The 24,966-nt window shown below is 57.2% G+C and overlaps 2 protein-coding genes across 12 annotated transcripts in view; one reads left to right on the forward strand and one right to left on the reverse strand.

Annotated features, from left to right (window-relative positions):
- Positions 1-7,301: 7,301 nt before the first annotated feature.
- Positions 7,302-9,154, reverse strand: HES2 (hes family bHLH transcription factor 2). Its single transcript, XM_045475468.1, has 4 exons — positions 9,001-9,154; positions 8,819-8,914; positions 8,451-8,550; positions 7,302-8,374 (listed from the first exon to the last, which is right to left on the reverse strand). The coding sequence occupies exons 1-4, from the start codon at positions 9,043-9,045 to the stop codon at positions 8,124-8,126; spliced, it is 492 nt and encodes a 163-aa protein (XP_045331424.1). The 5' UTR covers positions 9,046-9,154; the 3' UTR covers positions 7,302-8,123.
- Positions 9,155-15,037: 5,883 nt separating this feature from the next.
- Positions 15,038-24,966, forward strand: part of ESPN (espin) — a 31,830-nt gene continuing 21,901 nt past the window's right edge. For 5 of the 11 annotated variants that reach the window (XM_045475469.1, XM_045475470.1, XM_045475472.1 and 2 more), the window contains exons 1-2: positions 15,038-15,498; positions 18,375-18,568. In XM_045475469.1, the coding sequence (XP_045331425.1) occupies positions 15,205-15,498; positions 18,375-18,568 (488 nt within the window). In that variant the 5' untranslated portion in view covers positions 15,038-15,204. The remainder of the gene's footprint in view (positions 15,499-18,374; positions 18,569-24,966) is intronic. The other 6 variants (XM_045475482.1, XM_045475480.1, XM_045475483.1 and 3 more) reach the window with 3 other exon arrangements.

The following is a 24,966-nucleotide window of genomic DNA, read 5'->3' on the forward strand; positions in this document are numbered from 1 at the left end:
TCCTCCGTGCCTGAGCCAAACTTGACAAAGTCATATTAACGAGATTGGGAAAGTGAAGGACTCAGCAGAGTATGCTTTTAAGCTGGAACTAAAGAAAAACGTGAAACAGAGACAACCAAGACTGGGGGGCCTCGGTGGCTCCGTAGGTTGAACGTCCAACTTTGCTCAGGTCATGATCTCGTGGTTCGTGGGTTCAAGCCCCACGTTGGGCCCTGGGCTGACAGCTCAGAGCCTGGAGCCTGCTTCTCCCTGTCCCTCTCCCCTCCCCTGCTCGTGTTCTCTCTCTCTCTCAAAAATAAATAAACATTAAAAAAAAAAGATGAATGAAAGCATGGTGGGAAAATATCTGTCCCTTAATTTAAACCCCTCCCACACAATTCTTTGTTTAGAAGTGAAGCACTACCATGTGTGTGTGTGTGTGTGTGTGTGTGTGTGTGTGTGTGCTCACATCATTTTCTTAAGTAGGGTGTTAATTTTGGAATCAAAGGATAGTTAGCATCTGTTAACAGTATGTATACTAATAAGTTACTAAAGTTATCATTGTTACTAACGAATTCTTTCTTTTTTAAATTTTTTTAAATGTTTATTTTTGAGAGAGAGCGAGACAGAGAGTGAGCAGGGGAGGGACAGAGAGAGAGAGAGGGAGACACAGAATCCAAAGAGGCTTCAGGCTCCGAGCTGTCAGCACAGAGCCCGATGCGGGGCTCGAACTCACTAACCGCGAGGTCATGACCTGAGGGGAAGTTGGACGCTCAACTGACTGAGTCACCCTGCGCCCCCTTTCTTCCTTTTTTTTTAAGTTTATTTGAGAGAGAGAGCACGCACAAGTGGGGGAGGGTCAGAGAGGAGAGAGAGAATCCCAAGCAGGCTCTGCACTGTCAGCAAGGAGCCCAATGCTGGTCTTGAATTTGGGAATCTCAAGATCGTGACCTGAGCTGAAGTTGGACGCCTAACTGACTGAGCCACCCAGGCATCCCTTTAATTATTATTTTTTTTTTAAGTGCAAACCTCTGAGAAAATTGGACGGCCACATGAAAAAAATGAGACTGGACCACTTTCTCACCACACACGCACATAAACTCACAACGGATTAAAGACCTAAATGTGACACTTAAAACCATAAAACTCCTTGAAGAAAACACAAGCAGTAATCTCTCTGACATCAGTCGTAACATCTTTCTCGACATTCTCCTCAGGCAAGGGAAACAAAAACAAAATTACACTCTTGGGATTACATCAAAATAAAAAGCTTTTGCTCGGTTAAGGAAACCATTAACAAAACGACACGGAAACGTACTAGATGGGAAAACGTATTTGCAAACAGCATATGTGATAAGGGATTAATATCCAAAATATACAAAGAACTTATACAACTCAATACCAGAAGGCCAAATAATTCGATTAAAATGGGCAGAAGACATGAATAGCTATCCAAAGAAGACCACAGACGCATGAAAAGATGCTCAACATCACTCATCAGCAGGAAAATGCAAATCAAAACGACGAGGCATCACCCCACACCTGTCAGATCGGCTAAAATCAACAACCCCAGAAACAACAGGTGTCGGTGAGGATGTGGAGAGAAAGGAACCTTCTTGCCCTGTTGGTGGGAATGCAAACTGGTGCAGCCACTGTGGAAAAGAGTACGGAGGTTCCTCAAAAAATTAAAAATAGAATTATGACCCAGTGATTCCATTACTGGGATCTACCCAAAGGAAACAAAACTCTAATTTGAAAAGACATAGGCACCCCTATGTTTATCACAGCATTATTTGCAATAATAGCAAAGATATGGAAGCAACCCAAGTGGCCATAGATAAAGATGACAAAGAAGGATAAAGGAGATGTGAGATATATCACATATATATATAAATGGAATATTATTCAGCCATAAGAAAGAATGAGATCTTGCCATTTGCGACAACATGGGTGGACCGAGAAGGTATCGTGCTAAGCAAAATAAGCCACTCAGAGAAACACAAATATGATTTCACTCATAATGTAGAATCTAAAAAAAAAAACAAAACAAATGAGGCACACCTGGGTGGCTCAGTCAATCAGTTAAGTGTCCGACTTCGGCTCAGGTCATGATCTCAGGGTTCGTGAGTTCGAGCCCCACGTCGGGCTCTGTGCTGACAGCTCGGAACCTGGAGCCTGCTTCGAATTCTGTGTCTCCCTCTCTCTGCCCCTCCTTTGCTCATGCTTTGTCTCTCTCTCTCTCTCTTTCAAAAATAAATAAACATTAAAAATAACTTAAAAACAAAACAAATGAATAAACAAAGAATAAAAGAGACAAAAAAAACCCCACACACTCTTAAATACAGAGAACAAACCGGTGATCGCCAGAGGGTAGGTGGGTGGGGGATGTGAGAGAAAGGGGATTTAAGAGTCCGCTTATCATGAGGAACACCGTATAACGTATAGAATTGTTGAACCAGTCTATTGTGCACCTGAAACTAACAGAACACGGTAGGTCAATTATACTTCAATTTTTAAAAATGGTTTAAAAAAAAGGAAAGAAAAGAAAAAAAGTGCAAAGCTCTGCCCCCAAGCAGAATAGGCTAGTAAATCAAAACAGTCTAGATTCCCAAAGTGGCAAAAATTGATGCCACTCTTAAAAGGCCTAAAGTGTGCATCATAATTTAAGTCATCTCCAGGATGCCCCATGCGAGGCTCAAACTCACAACCCTGAGATCAAGAGTCATGAGCTTTATGGACTGAGCCAGCCAGGTGCCATGTTTATCACAGCTTAATTTAATTGACCAGTCTACTTCCTATGAGAACTGGACGGATCTTCTGCAAACTCAATCAATCCTACTGCAAACTCGATCAAGGGGCAGCCCCAGTTTCAGATGCCGTTTCTTTTCATTCTTGTTTTGGGTGGTAAAATACCCAGAAAATTCACCCTCTTAACCGTCCTTACGTGTGCGGTCCAGTGGCATGGAAGCACATTCACGTTATTAGCCAACCAGCATCACCATCCGTCCCCGGGACTCTTTTCATCTTGCAATCCTGGAGCTCTGTCTCCACCAAACACTAACTCCGTCTTCTGTCCTTCCCCCCAGCCCCGGGCACCCACAGTCCTCAGACGCGGTGTCTTTGCCCAAGCAGACTAACCTGGCCTCGGGTGTGTATGGTGTGAGGCTGTTGACTCAGACACAGGGCATCCGAACCCCTGGACGTGGGAGCTGGAAATCTGCATTTCACAAGCTTCCCAGAAAGGTGTAAAGGAAAAAAAATGCCGTAAATACTGTAAATGTTCGTGTAAATATATATCTTGTAACATAATAGCCCATAATGAATGGATGCAGTGAATGGAAGACATTTACCATGTTATTGTCATCGAGGATTCTGGACTCTTACATTTGACCACGGAGTGTCTACTCTGGATTAAAAAAATTTTTTTTTCAACGTTTATTTATTTTTGGGACAGAGAGAGACAGAGCATGAACGGCGGAGGGGCAGAGAGAGAGGGAGACACAGAATCAGAAACAGGCTCCAGGCTCTGAGCCATCAGCCCAGAGCCCGACGCGGGGCTCGAACTCCCGGACCACGAGATCGTGACCTGGCTGAAGTCGGACGCTTAACCGACTGCACCACCTAGGCGCCCCATCTACTCTGGATTTAGCAGGAAGCTGATGAAGCTCAAGCTTGGATCTGCTCCCAAGGAAGGGCATAACCTAGTAGAATGTTCTGGAACAGAGGAAAGGCCTGGGTTGTCACCAGGAAGGTTTTCTGTGGAAGTGTGTCTGACAAATTGCTTGAAGAGAAACCAAAAGCATAGACATCAGTCTGCAAGCGCCACGCGTCTGACGTGATTTATTTTTTCACTGAGTATTTTCATACTGAGTCTGTATTTACAATTTTATATTGGAATGTAGCCCCACAAAACCTGGGTCTGCCTCTGATTTCTGAGGTCTAGAATGGTTCTTTGTTCTTTAATAACTTGGTCCCATTCTCCCTGAGGCTCGTAGTATGCCAAGCACCAAGGCAGGTGGTCTGGGCCCACCCTCCGCAACAGAACGAGCAGTGAGCACACACTCGGCTGGGAATCTCCTTCCTTCACCAGGGAACCCAGCCTCACAAAGCTGTGACCAGGCCCTGGGGCCCCTGCTCCCTACTGCCCCCCAGTGGATCTCAGGTGACAAGACACCACCTGTACACTGGGTGTGCCCATTAAGTGCCTTTCTCACACCGCTGAAAGTGCCTGGGGCTTTGCCAGGGCCTCTCAAAACCCAGAGCGAAACTGGTTGCTCACTGGGAACTCTCAGTGGGTGGCAGCCTTCTCCCGCACATCACATGCCCTGGCAGCTCCCTGCAGGGCGGTCACTTGGCTGTGCAGAGGGATACACGTGCACACACACACACACACACACACACACACACACATGCAGTCAGTACCCCAGAGACACAGCCACACTGGTAAGCGGCCAGGCCAGAAGTAAAACCAAGGGAAAAAACACCATTGGCTGGGTTAGTTCTTTTCTGGGATGTCTATAGCAATCTAGTATGTTTTGTTTTGTTTTGTTTTGTTTTTAAAAAAGGACGCATAATTTGCAGCAACGTGGATGGAACTGGAGGGTATTACGCTAAGTGAAATAAGCCAGGCAGAGAAAGACAGATACCATATGCTTTCACTCATATGTGGATCTTGAGAAACTTAACAAAGACCACGGGGGAGGGGAAGGGAGAAAAAAAGTTACAGAGAGGGAGGGAGGCAAACCATAAGAGACTCTTGAGGACTGAGAACAAACTAAGGGTAGATGGGGGGGTGGGGGAGAGGGGAAAGTGGGTGATGGGCAGGAAGGAGGGCACTTGTTGGGATGAGCACTGGGTGTTGTATGGAAACCAATTTGACAATAAATTATATTTAAAAAAAAATATATATATATATATATATAGCCACATAAAGGGACTCCTGCATGGCTCAGTTGGTTAAGCTCCGACTTCAACTCAGGTCATGATCTCTCAGTCTATGAGTTCAAGGCCCTAGTTGGGCTCTGTGCTGACAGCTCAGAGCCTGGAGCCTGCTTTGGATTCTGTGCCCCCCTCTCTCTCTGCCTCCCCCTCTCTCAAAAATAAATAAACATTAAAAAATTTTTTAAATATGGCCACATATGGATGTTTCAAATAGGAGATAGTTGCCCATGATGGGGAAGCCCCCCTCTGTCTTGCTGCTGTCTCCAGAGTGGTCACCCCAAAGCATGGGCGGCGGGGGGGGGGGGGAGGTTCTGCAGAGCCGTAGATTTTTTCCAGACATTCCCCGCAGGCTATGTTCATTCTGATCCTGTTACAGATAAACCAGTGGGAGACTCATTGGCAGAGTCTGGGCTTCACAGGCAGAGCAGAGCAATTTGTAAATGCTTATTAGAGGATCCCTCCTTGGCAACGTGCTCTTTATCCTCCCTCATTGAAATGAGATTTGACCTCTCCAAAGTAACTGGTGCCGGGAGGGGGGATGTGTGGGGTTTGGCCCCAGCCTGAGTTTCCCAGACAGCTCAGTGCTCTGGTTATCCTTGGGCCATTGGATCATTTCACCCAGTGGTTTATGAGAGACACAGGAGACTTTTGTCCAACCAAGCGTGATAACCAGACAGTTAGATTCAGTCATGGGATCATAGCAGAGAGGACGTCATAAGTGCTGGTCACCGGGCACGATGTGGGCCTCGTTAAAGATCATTAAATGCCCCTCTGAGTGAGGCAGCCTCCCCCACGTAGAAAAAGGCTGCACTGCCCTTCGTTCACCTTTAGGAACACCTGGGGAGGAGCCTGAAGGGGTCCTGTGGAGGAGGCTGGTATCATCCCTGTTTCAACAAGCCCAGTTCAGAGGACCAGCTGAGAACTTGTGGGCAGCTGTTGCCTATTCCGACTGGGAAACCGGCTTCTCACTGCAGGCCCAGAACCTCACCTGCCTGGGCACGCCTCAGCTCCTTGCCAGGGCCCGGGTAGCCACCCGGTCCAGGCTCCCCGGAACGCCTGATCCCGTGAGTCACAGGCCTGTCTACACTCCCCTCCTTCCCGGCTGCTTGTCTTATAGCTTGATTGGCGTCAAGTCAATGGGAGTCACAGGGATGAGGACCCAGGTGGGGCTCAGAAGCAAGAAGTGGCAAATATGACCCAAAGAGGGAAAGGGGCCTCTGGTCGGCCAGTTCTTACTGTCTTCAAACCTGTGTCAAAAGATATTACGTACTGGGAACAAGGACCCTGCTCACTGTGCACCCAGCGCGGAGTCCTCAACCCAAGGAGGAAACCTGACATCATGTGGTGGGTGTGGGCTGCCCCTCCTTATCCACCTGCTCCTGGAGACTCGGGAAAACGGGCTTACATTCTCAGGAACAGGGAAAACCAGCAGAAACTGTTCTTTCCATTCTCCACACCCTCCCCCACGTTTGTCCCCGGGGACGCACAAGTTTTGGTGGAGTCGATATGCAAAGTGACATTAGGGACTAGAGGTGGGAGTCGGGGCAAAAGGACTCCGTACAGCTGGGGTCCAGTCACACTGCCTGTTCATTAGCTCGCGATGTTTATTAGGCAGCCACCACGTGCTGAGTTCCTGGGGGTCACAGAGGTGCACTCAGCCCTCGCCCTGCCCTCTAGGAACTTACAGTCTAGCCAGCTGGGCCTGACAGGTGGCAGGACAACACTCCTGGCTGGGGGCGCACCTGTTGTCTTTTTTTTTAATTAAAAAAATTTTTTTTAATGTTTTTATTTTTGAGAGAGAGAGCGTGATTGGGGAGGTGCAGAAAGAGAGAGAGAGAGGGAGACACAGAATCCAAAGCAGGCTCCAGGCTCTGAGCTGTCAGCACAGAGCCCTATGCGGGGCTCGAACCCACGGATGGTGAGATCATGGCCTGAGCCGAAGTCGGACACTCAACTGACTGAGCCACCCAGGCGCCCCTCACCTGTTGTCTTAACACTGACTCCTCTGAAAATGCCCACAGCGTCCCACCCAAATCAGTGCCCAGGCCACCATGGGTTTGTGACATAGTTGGACTTAGTTAACATGCCTGCCAAGTCAGCTCCTCTTGTCCCTAGTGCCCTGGTCCCTTGCTCAGGATGTTGGACTGGGGATGGCCGGGAGGACTGCCAACCTCCCTCGAATGCCCAGTGAATCCTCGTAAAACAGGAACATGCCCAGCAGGCTGCAGCTGCTCCCCCCCCTCCTCCTGGGCACGCAGGACTGGGGACCATAGTCCCCTCCCTGAGTCTTCTCAGGCTCCCCTTACTTCCACGCAGAGGGAAAAGAAGCCCGAAGAACAAGTTGCTTCCAGTAACTTGTCCTAAGGAGCAGCAGGGAGCAGTTTGCAAGAGAAAATGAGGAAAGATGTTTCCCTGCTCCTTTATTTGTTCTTATCCCCTGAATTTCTGCCGCTCTGGGTGACACACAGGCCCTGCTCACCTCACATTGGCATGGACTCTGCTGGGCCCAGGCCCTCCAAGCGACAAGCTTCCTTGAGGCCACAGGGCACCCTCCTTATCCCACCCCTTCCTCACACCCCAAGGCCCCCTAGAGGTAACTTAACGCTGGGGAAGTAAGTCCAAGGCCCTGTTACAATGCCCCCAACCCCAGCAACACAGAGCCTTGGCTGCACCCGGTCCCTATAACTGAAAGCATGGGACAGGAGAGCCCAGGAGCAGAGGTGATGGCTGCCCGGCCCGTAGAGCCCCTCAGGCCATTGCTATTGTGTGTCCAGAGGTTCCAAAGCTGAGCTGTTAAGGAGCCAGGCCCAACTGGGAGGGCAGTGACCAGTCAGAATAGACGTGAGCTCCTGGCCCAGTCTTTGGGCTGGTGCCAGCTGCCCAAGCATGGCTGGCCCGGTACCAGGGCCCACCTCCAGTCGCTGCAGTGGGGGGCTCCTTCCTCCCTCTGCAGCCACCTGCCCCCTTCGCCTCCACCTAGACGCACCCAAGTTGGGGTGAGGCTGGGCTGCTCCACTGATTGCCTTAAGCTGAGCCCGCATGGCCTTCAGTCGCCACACAGATCACAAACATCCAGGTTCCGGCCTGTGGATGCTGGGCTGCTACCTCGTGAGGGGAACAGCAGCTGGCACCACGGGTTTCCTCTGTCTGCCCAGCGCCCCAGGTCTCTTGCAGCCAGCAGGGTCCGTGGACTGGCTAGGGGGCTACCAGGGCCTCCAGAGGCCGCGGGGAGGTTCAGGGGGCGCGGGCGCAGGCGCGGCCGGCGGGGAAGGCGCGGGAGGGCCGCAGGAGTCCCCAGCGCGCCCCCCGTCGGGGGTGGTGCCGGCCGCCCTCCGCCGTAGGTGCTCCAGCAGGCGAGCGCTCACGGCGGGCTCCAGGACGCGGCAGGCGGGCAGCACACGGGCCAGACGCGCCAGGCAGGCGCGGTAGCCCTCACCGTAGCTGTCGGAGGGCGCTGCGGACGGAGAGAGGCGTGAGGCACGCGGTGGGGCGTGGGGCAGGGATGCGGCGAGGCGGGGCGGGTCACTCACCGGGCGCTGCCGCGGGGCCGGAGGACGCGGGCAGCTCCTGCAGGAAGCGCACGGTCATTTCCAGGATTTCCGCCTTCTCCAGCTTCGAGCAGTGGGAGCTCTGCGCCCGGCCACGAGGGAGAGGGTCAGAGAGAGACACGGACAAACGAGACACATCTCCGGCCGACTGCCGTGAGCGCCGGGGTGTGGGGCGCGCGTGGCCGGGGGTGGGTCGGCCCCTCGGGGCCAGCCACGCTCGGGCTCGGCCTCGGGCGCCGCGCGGAGGCCCCTCGCCGGCTCCGGGGACAAGGGCCCCTCGGCTCACCTGCCCTCCTCGCTCTGCGCCCAGGGAGTCCCCACCCCCGGCCCCCAAGAGCCCCGGCACCCACCTCCCTGCCCAGCAGCGGCAGGATGAGCCCCTTGAGTTGCCTCAGGCTCGCATTGATGCGCGCGCGGCGGCGCTTCTCCAGCAGCGGCTTCAGGCTCTGCGGACGGGCGCCCAGGCCGAGGTCAGGCGGGTCGCATCAAGGTCCCCGCCCCGGCCGCCCAGCCCTCACTCCCCAGCCCCTACCTTGCGCAGCTCCGCCGGGTCCCCCGCCCTCCGAGGCAGCCCCATGCTCTGCGGAGAAGCGGCGTGCAGACCGAGCCGGGAGGAAAAGAGCAGCGCGCAGCGGGGGCAGTCCCGGGAGGGTGGCGCACCGAGCCCGCCGCCCGGCTTTAAGGAGGCGGTGTCGCCCGCCCCGCCCCGCCCCGCCCCAAGGAGTCTGGCGGCCCGGGGTCCCACCTCCCGTCTTTGTTCCTTCGCAGGGTAGGGGCGAGCGGGTGACTACAGAGCCCCCCAAGGTGCTGCCCTCGTGCGGCCTTCGCATCCCATCTGCGGCGCGGTCGCGGGGCGCACCCGCCCACCTGTATGTGGGCGCCATCGGAACCTTCGCGGTCCTGACTTTGCTCCTTCATTCGCGCCCAGCACCTCCTGTGAGCCCCGCCCCAGGCCGGGGCGGGGGACCTAGCGGCGGCAGGAGTTCCCACGTAGGTTTCGGAACAAGGGGAGGGACTCCCCCCACGAGTAGCTCTGCCGACTTAAGGGCTGAGCTGGAAGGGGAAACCGAGGCCCAGGGTAAAGTGTCAGCTTGCTCGGGCCCTAGCCACTGGGAACTGGCCGGTCGCTGGAGGCCTGCCCTCGCTCTAACGACCTCACAGAATCTTCCAGCGGCTCACCAAGTTAGGGATCATTGGGTTCTCCCGTGCTCGGATTTGGATGGGTAAACTGAGGCCCGGAGAAGACGAGGCAATCCGGGAGCCCTGGGCTCGTTTTCATTTCAATTGGCTCCAGCGGCGGGTTCCTACCCGCGGGACGGTCGGAGTTCACGTGACCAGCGGGGCGGGGCGGTCCTGGGTGCCCCCTGCCCGCTGTCCGCCTCGGCCCCCGGGGGTCCGCCTGGCCCGCCTCCGCGCCGCGTGGCCGTTGCTGTGCCAAACTGGCTGGGCGTCCCCCGCCCATCTGCTCGGGGCTGCCCTCCCCCAGCCGGCTGGCGGGGCAACGGACAGCCTTGCGGACTGGGACTGCTTGCCGACCTGTGGGCGAGTGGGGGGCGAGACCCACAGACCAAGGGCCAAGAAGAGGTACGCTCGGGCTGGACCGACAGGCGCTGTCCAGGGTACTAGACGGATGTCCTCCCTCGCTGCCCAAACCCCGTCTCTGTCCCCTACCCCCGCTGCTCGCTCCAAGTCCCCCCGCCCATCCCCCCCAGCAGGGCCTGAGAAGACCGACTTGGCTATCAGGAAGGGGCCTGGAGCAGTCGGGGTGACCGGGGAGCTCAGGTCACCCATCCTCATCTGTGACACTCAAAGCACCAACTGGTCACCATTCATGGACCACGTGCTGTGTGCCAAACACCTATTAGCCACCCCCTCCATTAACCTCCATAGCAGTCGTAATTATGAGAACAAAATTCCCAGCAAGGCCTGGGAATGCCTGAGCCCCTGTCCTCCTGGCATCATTGAGCCCAGGGTATCTATGGACCAGCCCCTTCCAAGTTAATGAATTGTTCTTTAAGGGCTCAGAAAATGATTTTGTGGATCATTTAGTGGATCACTGACGCCTCACGTGTCCCAACCCCCCCCCACGCACCCCTCCACACACACACTGCCTGACTCAGCTCTGTGCCCACAAGCCCACCCCACCCCAACATTTGTATCTTTGCTGACAGACCCTGATAGTAGCTCCTGGGGGGACAGAGTAGGAAGATTGCTCCTAGAACACCCCCCTCCATGCCTGTGGATCACCACTGGAAGACTGAAGGTGGGGGAGCAAACTCCCTTTTCAGCTACTCCAGATTTTAAGGTTTTTTTTCTCCGTTCTCCCATCGCTGTGATGGACTTTGGCCAGGTTGGCCCGCCATTCCCTTCAACCAAAGGATTCTGGAGGTTTCGCTGGTTACCTAGAGCCAGGAGTTATTTATGACCAGGGGAACAGGTAAGACAACTGAGTAGGCAGAGTACGGGGGTGCAGGCTTTAGGGGAGGGTACAGTGGGGTCACACTCTGCCCTGGCTCCCTGCCCTTGGGCTGGGGGAGAGGTGTGAACAGGGTGGGTGATTGGCCTGAGCCCAGAAGGGGGATGAGAAAAAGCCTCCTGGTGGGGAGGGAGCTGACATCTGGAGGGCACAGTGGAGGTGCTCTGAGCATTTGTGTTACCCCAGGCAAGATACATAAAAAAGAAAAACAACAACAATAATCTCCTGGTGCCTCAGTTTCCCCAGCTGTAAAATGGGGATAGTGATTGTACCTCTCTCATAAGTGTCGCTGTGGAGATTAGGTATACAGGTGAAGGTGAAATGACCACCTTTCGCCGTGGCCATTTATATCACCCATCCTGACTGCCAAACAAAGTGTGGCCCACAAAAACCATGGGGTGCACAAGATGGGCACACTACACGCGCAGCTCAAACCACAAAATAGGGAAATTAAGTGAAAATTCATCTGAAATTAAAAAGAGAAGAGGGGCGCCTGGGTGGCGCAGTCGGTTAAGCGTCCGACTTCAGCCAGGTCACGATCTCGTGGTCCGTGAGTTCGAGCCCCGCGTCGGGCTCTGGGCTGATGGCTCAGAGCCTGGAGCCTGTTTCTGATTCTGTGTCTCCCTCTCTCTCTGCCCCTCCCCCGTTCATGCCCTGTCTCTCTCTGTCCCCAAAAAAATAAACGTTGAAAAAAAAAATTTTTTTTAAATAAAAAAAAAATAAAAAGGGAAGAGCAGGGGTGCCTGGGTGGTCAGTCATTGGAGCGTCCGACTGTTGCTTTTGGCTCAGGTTGTGATCTCATGGTTAGTGAGCTGGAGCCCCACATCGGGCTCCGCACTCACGGTGCAGAGGCTTCTTGAGATTCTCTGTCTCCCTCCCTCTCTGCCTGTTCCCTCCCCCCCTCATAAATAAATAAACATTAAAGAATCCCTACCAAATTGCTTTAAAAAAATAAAAAGGGAAGGAGAACCCCATCACAGGTAAATATATGCCTCCACCTGTTATCACCCAAAGCAGATCCTGCTGTTAAGAAGGCAGCCTCAGAACGTTTTCTGGACCCAAATGCCCAAACCCAAGCATTTGATCAGCTTGGCTATCTCTACCAAGGAAGTTCCTGGCGGGTTCTCCCCGCAGAACTCTCCCAGCATCACAGCAGTTGGAGCTATAGGGCTGTTCGGAGGCTCCCGGACTGGCTTTTTTTTTTTTTTTTTTTAATTTTTTTTTTTCAACTTTTATTTATTTTTGGGACAGAGAGAGACAGAGCATGAACGGGGGAGGGGCAGAGAGAGAGGGAGACACAGAATCGGAAACAGGCTCCAGGCTCTGAGCCATCAGCCCAGAGCCCGACGCGGGGCTCGAGCTCACGGACCGCGAGATCGTGACCTGGCTGAAGTCGGACGCTTAACCGACTGCGCCACCCAGGCGCCCCACCGGACTGGCTTTTAACAGCATCTTCCAGAATGAGAACTTGCAGCTGCAGCTCATTCTCTCACCTGTGACCAAGGAGGGAGGCCTCTCTGGGGCCTGGAGACCAGAGACAATCCTAAGGCAACCGGGGAGGGACCCCGCTCTCTGGCTGGCTTGGCCCCCCTCTGCCTCCTCAACTTCTGAGCAGAGGTTCTGAGGTGGTCTTCCGTGCCTGGCGCTTTGTCGGTGCCCCCCAATTCCCCAGGAAGACTCCCAGCCCCTTGCAAGATCCTGCTGGGGCATCAACTCCCCAAACCCATCGCTTTTGTTTTGCTTGTTAAGCAAAGGAACGTCACATAACTCCCTCCAGCTTTTTCAGAAAATGCACTTGCCGGTTTCCCTGAAGCTTCGAGAATAGGTGGGGCTCAGGCAGGCGGCATTCCAGAGTCTGTCACACTCTGTCCCCTCCAGCTGCTGGGTAACAGGGAGGAACTTGAACTTCTCTTGCGCAGAAGAGGGACCGGTGGTGCCAGAAAGCAGTGTAACTGAGCCCTGCGCTGGAGGGAGCCAAAGACCTGTGGGGGCGGGTGCATCTCTGTTCTGATGCGTTTATGTTAAAACCAATTTGAGGGTAAGATTCGTCCCTTCTAACTATCAATGTCTCTGTGTTAAAGTTCATATGCAGGCGGAGCTTAGCGTAGTGCCCGGGGAAGCAGAGGGGCTTCCACAAATGTGTTCCTGTTGGCGTGGGCTCCCTGGGGCTGCCGGGCGGGAGCTGGTGGAGCCCGGAAAGGACAGGGAAGGCCTGGGTCTCAGCCTGAGTTTGGGCGGTGTTCTGAGAGGGGTCTGAGGAGATGGCCAGCGAGGACGGCTGCTCACAGGCGACCTTTATGGAGCTGTCCCTGTCCACGGTGAGAGAGGCTCAGGGTGTCTCCTCTGCCTTGCTGCCATGGCGACAGCACGTCACCCCCATCTGGCCCCCAAATGACAAAACCGTGTGAGACGCGAGGGTGTCCAGCACCAGGGGAGCCACCTTGGGAGTGAAGAACGTGAACGGTAGGGATTTTTAGTCATGGAGGAGGTTCGGGGTGGGGGGCCCCAAAGACCAGCCGTTTTAGCTCTCTCTCTTCACAGCACCCCCTGCCACTTGCAGGCCCCACGGTGTGCCTGCCACTGGGTGTGCTAGAGAAAGGCAGCTCTAGTGGGCATCGAGTCAGCTGAAGCATGGAGGATGCCAGGATAAGACTCCTCCCTCCCTCCCCTTGTCTGCAAACCACTGGGTGGGGGTCCCAGGCCCCACTTGTCACAGGTCCCATGGAGGGAGTGAGGTCGTCCTGGCCGTTCGGAAACGAGTGGAAACCCACCAGGCCACTCAGGCCCCAGCAGCTCTGGTTTCCCGTGGCACCTCGGAGCCCTGCAGGTAATGGTGCACAGCGCCCCCAGGTGTCAGCCCCAGAGTCCCACACGAGGACTCCCACTGTTCCTGGAAGCAGGTTCATTCTACGGCATGTCTACAGCTCGGGGCATCCCTGAGCTGGTCCTAGCTAGGTGCTGGGTGAAACACACCCTCACAGGGCTCCAGCGGGGGGTGGAGGAGGGGGAGGGGATGGGGGGGAGGGCTGGGAAAAGAAGGGCACAGGCTGTTTCAACTTCACAAGACGTGCTGACTGCGCTCCCACAACTATGCAGCCCCCGCCTTCTGGCAGCTTGTCCTCCTGTCCAGGGGGCTACGCCTCCCTCCAGCTCCCACGAAAGGCTTCCGGCTATGCAGGCAGGCTGGTTTGGCACACATGTGTTCTGGCCCCCTGCCTCCTGGAACTTTCCTGAGCCCTCAGGGAAGTGTCCTGGCCCTGCTCCCCAGGTGACTGCTCTGCTGATCTCCCCACTGCCCCCAGCCCTTGCATTCCTACTTTCCTTTCTCCCTATTTGGCAGCCCCAGGCCCCCAAGCTCACGGTTGGCCACCCGCCCCCACCCCCCGACACACACCCCAGACAGAGGCTCTGGGGACTCTCTAAGCCCACAGCCTCCAGACCCAGAAACCTGAATGTATCGGGCATTCGTGCCCCTTCCTCTTCTTTCTTCTGCCTCCAGGAGGCTCTGAGGACAATTCTCGGGGCCTGGAGGGCCCAGCACCTGTTGTACCCACTTTGAAACAGACCCAGAGCCCCCCAAGGACTCGTATGGCCTGTTCCTGCTGCAGGATCTTTGCCCTGGCAGCCATCCCTGCCCGGAATGCCCCTTCTTATCATTCAAAACCCAGCCCACCATACCTCTTCAGACGGACCTTTCCCTGACCACCCACGCAGCCCCTACAACTCGCTCTCTAACCCCATATTTCCGTGCTGGCGACACTCGTCACTCTCTGGAACGGTGGTAATTATTTGCTGGCTTGTGTCTCCAGCGCTTGGAACAGCAGGTAGTGGGCACTGGGTTCATGAATGAATTCGTTTGGGGGCTCTGTTCGCCAGCGCCTGGACGGCTCTCAGATTCGAACCCAGTTTGGCCGCCCTCCGGGGGTCTCTATCTATACGTGAGCCAAATCAGGAGAGAAGTCCCCGGGCGCACTGGCCTTTGTCGCCAGCCCGCGGGGCGGCGCGGCGGAGGCGGGGCGAGGCGGCGCGGGGGGCGGGCCCCAGCCTTACGCCTGGCGCCCGCGGGGGGCCCCGCAGCCCCAGAGCGCGGCGGCGGCGGAGGCGGAGCGGAGCGGGCGAGGCAGGGCGGGCCGAGCCCCGGCCGGCAGCCGCTCCGCCCCCCCCGGAGCCGCAGGGCCCCGACGGCCGCGCCGCGGGCAGGACCGGTGCATGGCGTCCGGGGGAAGGCGCTGAGCGGGTCGCGGCGCCGCGGGCGGCACCATGGCCCTGGCGCTGGCGCTGCAGGCGGCGCGGCAGGGCGAACTGGAAGTGCTGAGGTCCCTGCACGCCGCCGGCCAGCTGAGACCCTCGCAGCGGGACCCGCTGGACGCGCTGCCGGTGCACCACGCGGCCCGCGCGGGCAAGCTGCACTGTCTGCGCTTCCTGGTGGAGGAGGCCGCCCTGCCCGCCACGGCCCGCGCGCGCAACGGAGCCACGCCGGCCCACGACGCCGCCGCCACCGGCCACCTCGCCTGCCTGCAGTGGCTGCTCTCGCAGGGCGGCTGCGGAGTGCAGGTGGGTCCGCGCGGCTCCCTGGGCGCCCTGGGGGCTTCCTCCCCGGGGGGGGGGGGGAGCTCTGGCCCAGAGCCGCCTTGGCTCCAGGGTGGGTGAGATTGGGCACCTACCGACTGAGCTTGCTCCCGAGCTCCTTCCAGAGGGCTTGGGGTGGGATGGGCTCCCCAGATGGAGAGCGCGCCGGGAAGACGCCCCGGCAAGCCAGGGCCACTGCCTAGAAGAGCACTGGGTAGTGGGGAGCCAGAGGGAATTGGGCTTACCTGGGCCAGTATATAATCTGGGACGGGGCTGGGGAGGATGGGGAGGAGAGCAAAGCACTGATCCAGGGGAGTCCTGGAGTGTAGGTGGGGCACGGAATCAGAAGCCCAGGTCTCCTGGGAGCAGGTCTGGAAGAGGGTGGGCAAAGTGCCACCCCCGGCAGGCCACCCCAGGCAGAGATGCAGGTGTCCCCAAGGCCAGGGTGTGGGGGAGGGGTGATGGGCGTGGTAAATGGGGCCTCCCCAGGGCCTTAGCTGACCCCGGGACACCAGCGCCTTCCTCCCTTCCAGCTTCGAGTTGCTTCTCCAGCCCCGCCTGAGTCTTCCTGCCCCAAGACCCCACCTGGTTGGTCTCACTCAGTGGCCCTCAGGCGGATATAAGCCTGGCCCCTCCTGGGCTGGAGGAGGAGGCAGCTCGGGGCCCTACGTGTAGGTTGGGGATTCAGTCACGCTCCTGATCTCCTGGAACTGCCAGTCCATGGGGGCAATGGACCGTGCAGTGGGGTGTCAGGGAGCTAGCTGCTTGGGCGAGGTGGCTAGGAGTGAGTGGCCTCTGCAGGGAGTCCTGGATGATGAGAAGGAGGTGACCAGGTGCCGATCAGAGAGTTCCAAGTGCAAGGAACAAGGAGTGCAAAGCCCTCAGGCACACACATTCTTATCCTGTTGCAGAAACAGCCAGGAGGAGGGCATGTTTGGGGCAGGGGGGGCAGGGGAGGGTGCTGGCAGAAGCCACCATAGGCCGGGGCTAGGAATTTGGATGATATTCTAGTTGTGGGGAAAAGCCACTGGAGAGAGGACCCAGAACTGATTTCCCACTTAGCAAGACCACTGGGTTAACTGAATGTAGAAGGAGAGAAGGCAGGGGTGGCCCAGAGCTGGCTGGTTGTGCCCTAAGGATGACCAAACCCCGCCCCCCCCCCCCCCCACTTCAGGATGGCAAGACCCCTCTTCCTACCCTTCCTGGGAGATGGACGGATTGCTTATCTGCTGGCTGGCTCTGTTATCAGGACTTCCTGGCACATGGTCCACACCCAGTCTTTTGGGAGGTGGTACGCCTCCCTCATCCCAGGGTCCAGCCTTGGCCAGAAGCCTCCCTGGCCACTGCAGAGGAGGTAGAGGAACAAGTAGCCTTGTGCCTGGCTTATCAAGTCTCCCTCCCTCGAGCCCCAGCCAGCTTGGGTGCTGGGGACAGAAGTGGGGGGGGGGGAGGATGACCTCGATCCCTGGCCCTCCTCAGCCCAGAGAGATAAGCAGCTTTAGGGTGCGGGCCGCAGCACATGAGGCTCCTGGGGCCTACGCAGCTGTTGGAGGCTTGGGGACAGGCCAGAGCCCATAGGCCCGGGTTCTCTCCTTACTGTCCACCCCCACCCCTCCCCATGCAGAGGTCCGGGCTCAGGGGGACAGACTGAAGCAATCTTCAGCCCCTGCCTGGGCGGTCCAGCACACAGAGGGGTCTCAGTGTTGTGCTCAGCTGCCTCTGTGCCGCCTGGTCCCCCTCACCTTCCTCCTGCCTCCTTCCTAGCCCCACAGCCACCCCCAGAAGCTGACTGGTGACTTACTGGTGGTGGCCCCTGTCCCCTCTGTGCCCTCTTTTCCTTGTGCCTGTTTTATAAGAGCCTCTGAGATTCACCTTCCTCAAGCCTCCTTGGCCACACCTGTCCCCACAGGGCCTCTCTCTGGGCAGAGGGGCTTCCCTTCCTTGATCCTAGTAAACCATGCCCACCTCTCACTGCTTCTGCACCCCCTCCCTGCCTGCTTCTCCATCATCCCACGTGCTTGGTGCCGGGAGCTCGTGCTGTTCTCGAACCAGTGCCCACGCTCCCAAACTCGCCGGCCTTTGAGTCCAGACTTCTGGGTTCTCTGTGATTCTCCTCCTCCAGCCCAGGTGAACATCAGCGGCACCTGCCAACCCCCTCCCGCCACAGAGACGCACACACCTGGGTGTTCATGGATGACACATTTAGTACTTCCGGGCCATGATCATCAGCCTGCCCCCTCGGGAGTGCCCGGGGAGGTGTCCTACCCAAGCCCCTCCCAGGGGCTGCCTCGAGCCCACACCTACCACTGTTGGCTGACTGTCCAGGCCCTGCCACCTGTACCCAGAAGCTTCCTCCTCCACAGAGCAAGAACGCAGCCTGTTCCCTGGGCCAGGAGCAGGGAGTCTGCTGGGGGGCCGGGGGGGGGCGGTTCTCTGCACTGATGTTGGGGTATTAAAGGTACATCAAGCTGGAGGCCTTTTCTCATGTGACACTTGGGGAGAGGGAGAGGGAGGGACCAAGGGTTAGATGCAGGGGCCGCCCCCCACAGTCCTGAAGCTAGCTTGGTAGAGCCCCAACAGCCCACCCTTCCTGCCCCAGCCACCCTTGCTCATTCCTTCAGGTGTCCCCAGAGCATCTGGGGGACAGTTTCTCCTGCAGGGAGGATGAGAGTGCTATGTCCTGAAAGTCTACTGTATGCAAGCAGTTCCCAGCCGTGACCTGCAGCCTCAGGAAGCCCGGCCCGTATGGGTGCCACTTATGAACTGGGGCCAGTTAGGTGCCCGAGGACAGAAGGGCCCCTGTGGCCGGCGGGATGTGGGGCAGGACAAGGTGTCGGGACTAATGCGCTCTCCTCCCACAGGACAGAGACAATTCTGGTGCCACAGTCCTGCACCTGGCCGCCCGCTTCGGCCACCCCGAGTTGGTGGAATGGCTCCTGCGCCATGGCGGTGGGGAGGCCACCGCGACCACAGACACGGGCGCCCTGGCCATCCACTATGCTGCCGCCAAAGGAGACTTCCCTTCCCTGAGGCTCCTCATCGGGCACTATCCTGAGTAAGGACAACCCTCCTCGCCCGTCTTCTGGGTGCTGCGGGTGGCTGAGGCCTCCAGGGACTGCCTGGAATCCGCCCCTCCAGCGTTCCAGGGGAGTGACCGCTTCTGGGCCACTCCAGTGGCCAGAGGGCCAGGCCGGAGACAGCTCCTACCCAGGCTGCAATGTTTCCTTTCCTGGCGGGCCGCCCACAGCCACTTGCCCCAGAGCTTTGCAAGCAGGTGTCCCCCAGCACAGCTGCCCCTGGGGGCCTGGGCACGTGGGCCAAGGTCACATGCTCCTCTCCAGGGAGCCTACGCGTGTGGCTCTCTTGAGCTCTGGCCTGTGCCAGTTTGCGAGACTATTCTAATGGGGGGATGGGGGGCAGGGGTGAAGATATGGGAGAGCTTCCTAGACCGCTACTCAACAAGGAGGAGGAGCCTCCTCCTGCCCCCTGATTAGGCTGTCCACAGAGCAACCTGTCACTTCCTGTGGCCCCTCAGCCCATTCCCACCACCACGGGAGGTGGGGCCCCCAATCCTCCCAGGGTGCTCAGCCTGAGTGGCAGGTCTGAGAGAGCTGCTGAGCAGTGAGCTGGGAGCTCCCCAGGGTGGGGTGGGAGCATGAGGAAGAATGGGGCTCAGTGCAGAACAGGGGAGTCCTGGGAGGTCCCCGGGGGAAGGGAGGGAGCCAGTATTAGGTGGATCTGGAGGGAAGCAAGGGTCCTAGAGGATTGTCTCAGGGGAGTGGGACAACAGTGGCCCCAGGGACCTGACAAATAGGGGCTCTGCTCAGTGACCTTTGTCAGTCCAAGTGGGTGCCTGGGGTGTAAGCAGTGACAGAGGACCGAGTCTCAGGAGGAGAGCAGCCCTGAAGTCAGAGGGCCGATCCTTACCACTGGTTCCACACCCGAGGGAGCCTGCAGGGCGGCTGGCTGCCAGAGAGGAGGCAGGAGGGCTGCCCGGCCCCATGGCCCCATGGCAGGCTGGCCCCATCGGAGCGACGTTGGGCAGTCCTAAGACCCCCAGCTCAGCCTGCAGTTGCCTTGCTAAGCAGGCATGTCCTGGTTTGATGGCTGGGAGCCCAGCAGGTGCACGGGCCGGGACTTCCCACCGCCGTCCCTGCCAGAGGCCGCTTGGTGTCACTTCGGCATGAATTCTCTGCTCTGGACAAGCTAAGGCTTGGGTCACATCAGAGTCCTTGGGATTTAGGGGAGGGCCCCAGAGACCCTTGAGTGCTCCCCACCTGGCACCATCAGCAATACCCCTGGGGGACCTGGTCCCGACACTTCTGTTCCACCCTGTCACGTGACACAGAGGACACTGAGGCCCTAGAAGGGGAGGAGTGGGCCGTGGCCACCCTTCTGCACCCATAAGCCTCCCTCGGCACACGCAATGGGCCCCCAAAAGCCAGGCTAATGGCAATGCCAACTTAGCCCAAATGATGTAAACTGAGAGAGGGCTCCAACCCCAGCCCTGGCAGCGCTGGTGAGGAACGTGGGCGGGAGGGGTAGGGGTGGAGCCCCAGGCTGGCCCCTGAACCCCTCCTCACCGAAAAGCCTGGGGCCTGGGATGAGCTGGAGCCCTCCATGGGCTGCGATCCCAGCCTCGGGAAGACTGGCCGGGCCGTGGAGCACCATCGCCGGCTCCGGGCCTTGGGAACGCTGACCCCTCCCAGGCCATGCCAGATGCTGGCTGTGATTGGGTCCTGGGGCCAACTCGGAGGCCAGGTGGCTTGGGCTGATGAGCCGTCAGCCCCTCAGAGGCCTCTACGAATCTCACAGAGGTGGTCAGAGGACTTGGGTCCGTTCCCCGCCACAGCGTGTGACCTGGCTGATAAGAAAATGCTTTTATGTGCTTGCCTCAGGCAGGAGGGGGCGGCTGGGAATTGGGAGGCCTGCTGGGGGTTGGAGGTCAGTGCCCATTTAGACTCCTATCTCGGGGGTAGAGACTCCTGCTCTCCAAGGCGGGGCATGGAGAGGGCAGAGGCCCAGGCTGTCCCCCAAGCCACAGGGCTTAACCCGGGCCCCGGGCAGCCTGGCTGTGGAGGCTGTGACTCCACGCTTTTCACTCTCGTGAGCCTCCCGGGCCTGCTGTGAAGCACAGTGAATTATTCACAAGGGCTCAGCTCTCCCTGGCGGTTGGTGAGGGAGGAAGGGCTCCCAGTCCTACCAGTGAGAAACTCGATCCCGCCCAAGGAGGCTGTGGGCAGCAGCGGGCCATGGCCGTGCCGAGCTGCGGGGAAGCGGGCGGGCTGGACAGCCTCGGGGGAGGCCTTGCTAGAGCCAGGCTGCACCTTAGGGTGTTAGAAAAGGCTTCAGATTGCAGGGACACCCCGCGCCCACCTGCCTCTCCTCCAGGGTATCCCAATCCATTGGGCGAATTCTTCCAGAGGTGGAGGAATTGCTACAGTGGCCTCTGGGGCTGTTTTCCTGTGGGGATCCTCCCCGCAGAAGGAGGGTCCCTAAGCTGGCAGCATGGAGGCTGGCAGGAACTGGGTCTGAGGGCGATGGCCAGGAGCACCGACCCTCCTGGCCAGGAGCACTAGTGGTCGGTAGAGGGGAACCAGCTATCCAGGCCTCCGGTCGGGGCAGACAATATATCGCCTCAGAGCTCCTGACCACCTTGCCAGCAGGGTGCTGGGGCCCAGGAACCACCTCATGTTTGCTTGGCCTCAACCATCTGCTCACCTGGGGTCTGTGCAGCTGGAGAGGAGCCCCAGGCTCAGCTCAGACCCTCGGGCTTGAGTTTTGAGGCTGGGGAGAATAGTGGAGGGTGGCGGGGCTCTGGGCTCTTCCTTCCTTTGGGGCCCCCGTGCTCTGCCAGACGTAGCAAACTGGAAAGTCAGTCTGTCCAAAGATTTGCATCAATTCCACCTCCTTGCAAGTATCTCCTTTGCCTGAGGCCTCCCCTGCCCCGGAGCAGCGATTGGAAGTGCCCTGGCCAGGGGTCAGGACAAACCCGGATGAGCTCCGGCCTGCTGAGTGCTTACTAAGTGCCTAGCACCGCCCGCCGCCCCCCCCTCTCCCCCCCCAGTCTGAGCCTTATAACCACCCCAGGCAATAGCTCTATAAGCAGCCCAGTTTACAGATTGAGTTATTCAGGGGTAGATTGAGATTCAGATTGAGCTCAGTGGCAGAGCATTTGACTGCAGATTGAGTTATTCAGCTAATGTTCATTGAGTATCTACTCTGTGCCAGGCAATATCCTTTCCTTCCTTCCTTCTTTCCTTTCTTCTTTCCTTCTTTCCTTCCTTCCTTCCTTCCTCCCTCCCTCCCTCCCTCTCTTTCTTTCTTTTTCTTTCTTTCTTTCTTCCTTCCTTCCTTTCTTTCTTTCTTTTCTTCCTTCCTTCCTCCCTCCCTTCATTCCTCTTTCTCCTTCCTCCCTTCTCTCCTCCTTTCTTTTCTTTCTTTCTTTCTTTCTTTCTTTCTTTCTTTTCTTCCTTCCTCCCTCTCTTCATTCCTCTTTCTCCTTCCTTCCTTCTTTCCCCCTTCCTCCCTTCCTTCCTCCCTCCCTTTCTTTCTTTCTCTTTCTCCTTCCCTCCTTACTTCCTTCCCTCCCTCTTTCTTTCTTTCTTTCTTTCTTTCTTTTCTTTCTTTCTTTCTTCTTTCCTCCCTCCCTTCATTCCTCTTTCTCTTTCTTTCTTTCTTTCTTTCTTTCTCTTTCTCTTTCTCCTTCCCTCCTTACTTCCTTCCCTCTTTCTTTCTTTCTTTCTTTCTTTCTTTCTTTCTTTCTTTCCTTCCTTCCTTCCTTCTTTCTCCCCCCTCCCTTTCCCCCTCTCCCTCTCCCTCTCTCTCCCTCTCTCTCTTTCTTTCTAGAGTGAGAGGGAATGCAAGTGGAGGAGAGGGGCAGACGGAGAAAGAGAGAGAGAGAGAGACAGAAGATCCTAAGCAAAGTCCATGTTCAGCATGGAGCCCAACACAGGGCTCGATCCCACGAACCATGAGGTCATGACCCAAGCCTAAATCAAGAGTTGGATGCTCAACCGACTGAGCCACCCAGGGCCCCCGTGCGAGGCAATATTTTAACGTGCCAGGGATACATCAGTGAATTAAACAAATGTCCCTGCTACACAGTGTTGACAGAATCAGACGTGGTGTCTCAGAGAGGCTAATTGAGCAGCCGAGGCCCCACCTTGATCAACCACATCCCCTTTCCAGGTCTGTCTCCCACTCCTGGTCCAGTCCCTAATCTCTCAGGTCTCCCCACCCTGGCCCTCTTGCTGTCCGGCTCTTCTGCCTTTGGGAATGCAAGTCAGATGCCCGGACTGGCCACAGTCTCCCTGATCGCTGATAGAGAGGGCCATTTCCCCACAACGGCCCAGGGGCCCTCCTCACCCTGGCCCAGCCTGCACGCCCCACCGCCAGCCGCTCCCCCTCCACACCCCGTTCCACCTCCCGGGCCTCCTCGCTGCTCCTCCACCAGGCTGGTACGCCCCAGCCTCGCACTGTCTGTTCCTGCCGCCTGGAACCCTCTCCCTAACTTGGAGTCTCTCCTCCACCCCCACTCCTCCGCAAGGCCTGCCCACGGCCTCCTTTAGGTTGTCACTTGCCCGGCAGCACATTCCTCGCCTGCTTTATTTTCCCTTGCACCCTCGTAACCACCTGACATTACGTTCTGTGCATCTTGGGGCATTCTCTTGCCGCAGCTCCCCAGCCAGGGAGAGCGGACCTTGTCTTCCCCATCCTGGAGGCCCAGTGCCTGACGCGCACTAAACATTGGTCGAAAGCATGAGGAGGCCGGAAGCCCTGGGGCTTGTCCGGCCCCGCGTGCAGCTCACTGAGTGACCTCAGATGGCACTCCGAGCTGGGCCTCCCTGGGCCCACCTGGCAAACAGACCAGCTGAGGCCCTGTGCGAAGGGACATCACAGAGCTCCCCGTCTGACTGCCCGTCTCACTCACCCCCACAGTTACTCAACAACGAGCAACTAGGCACGCCGTCAGAGCTTGGGGTGTCATGAGCCCTCGCAGCTTCTTGGAGCCCACTTTCCGGGAGGCTCCAGGGCAAACAAGGGGACAGGTGGACAGCACATGCCTCGTTCACAGAAATTTATTTGCATGTGTGTTGGCTTGCCATCTGGGAGCTGCAGGGGAACCAAACTCTGACGGCAGGGGTCTGCTCTTTGCGTGGCGCTGCCCCATCCTGGCACGTGGCAGCCTGGTGACATGTGTCCCTGGAATGAACCAAACAGGCACACAAGACGTCTCCAGTGACCAGTGCCATGAAGCAAAACAGAGTAGTTTGGTAGAAACCAATGGGGTTTTCTTTAAATTCAGGGGTCAAGGGGCACCTGGCTGGCTCAGTCGGTGAAGTGTGTGACTCTTGATCTCGGTTGTGAATTTGAGCCCCCACGTTGGGAATAGAGATTACTTAAAGACAAAAATCTCAACACACACACACACACACACACACACACACACACACACACAAGAAATAAATTGAGGGAGTCAAGGAAGGCCTCCTAGAGCAGGTGAGAGCTCATCGGAGACCTGGATAAAAAGAAGGGCCAGCCCTGCAGAAACCTGGCGTGGCAGCATCGCAGGGAGAAGAACCAGCAGAGGCAGGTGCTGAGGTGGCATCAAGTTTGGCTTTGCTGAGGACCAGAAGGAAGGCCTGGGAGGCTGGGGGAGTTGCAGGGAAGGGTATTCAGCACGGATGGATTGGGCGTAAAGCTGTCCTAGAACCTCCCTGAAATCATCACTGCATTTCTTCCCTGCATCAAGCCGAATTTGGGATCTTTTCAAATAAGCCAGGAGGCGTGAGTGGAGGCTAAGAGACGTAGAGCCACCAAAGGATCCATGATTTTATCCAAGGCGGCCTTACCCCTGATCCTCATAGGATCAGCTCCTTCCCGACCTCCCTTGGAGCAGAAATTGTTGGCCACCGGAAATGCTGTTCTTTGACCTGAATCTGGTTCTGTGGGCGGGTCGCTCCTTGCTGCCCACAGCAGTGGCAACAGCAAGCCGGCACCGGTCCTGGACGGAGATTTCCAGCAAGCATTCCACGTTTTCTGTGTTGTCGCAGTTCACTTGTGTCCTCTTTTTTCCAAAGAGGGAGAAAAATATGGTTCGTGTGATTGTTGCTAGGGAGTTTCAGGCGTATAAAGAGGTCAAGGGTTGGGGGTCTCCAAAGACTCCTAGAGCTTGGGCTCAAGGGAGGGTAGTGTGGTGTCTTTTGCCAAAATGGGGTTGGCAGGTTGGGGAGGGTTTGAGGGAGAAAGGCAAGAGATCTGCTGTAGGCACGTAAAGTTCCAGAGGCCTGGGCAATGCACACAAGGACCGGTGGGCGGAGGTGAGGGCCGGATAGAGACTCCAGGTCCAAGCTAGAGAGAGGAACAGCATGGGGGTGCAGGTGGCCTTTGACCCTGGGAAGTGGATGACCTTACGGGGAGGGGGGGAGACTGTGTTCAGAAAGGGGGCCC

The sequence above is a fragment of the Leopardus geoffroyi genome, chromosome C1 (genome assembly GCF_018350155.1).
Source record: "Leopardus geoffroyi isolate Oge1 chromosome C1, O.geoffroyi_Oge1_pat1.0, whole genome shotgun sequence".
Classification (NCBI taxonomy): domain Eukaryota; kingdom Metazoa; phylum Chordata; class Mammalia; order Carnivora; family Felidae; genus Leopardus; species Leopardus geoffroyi.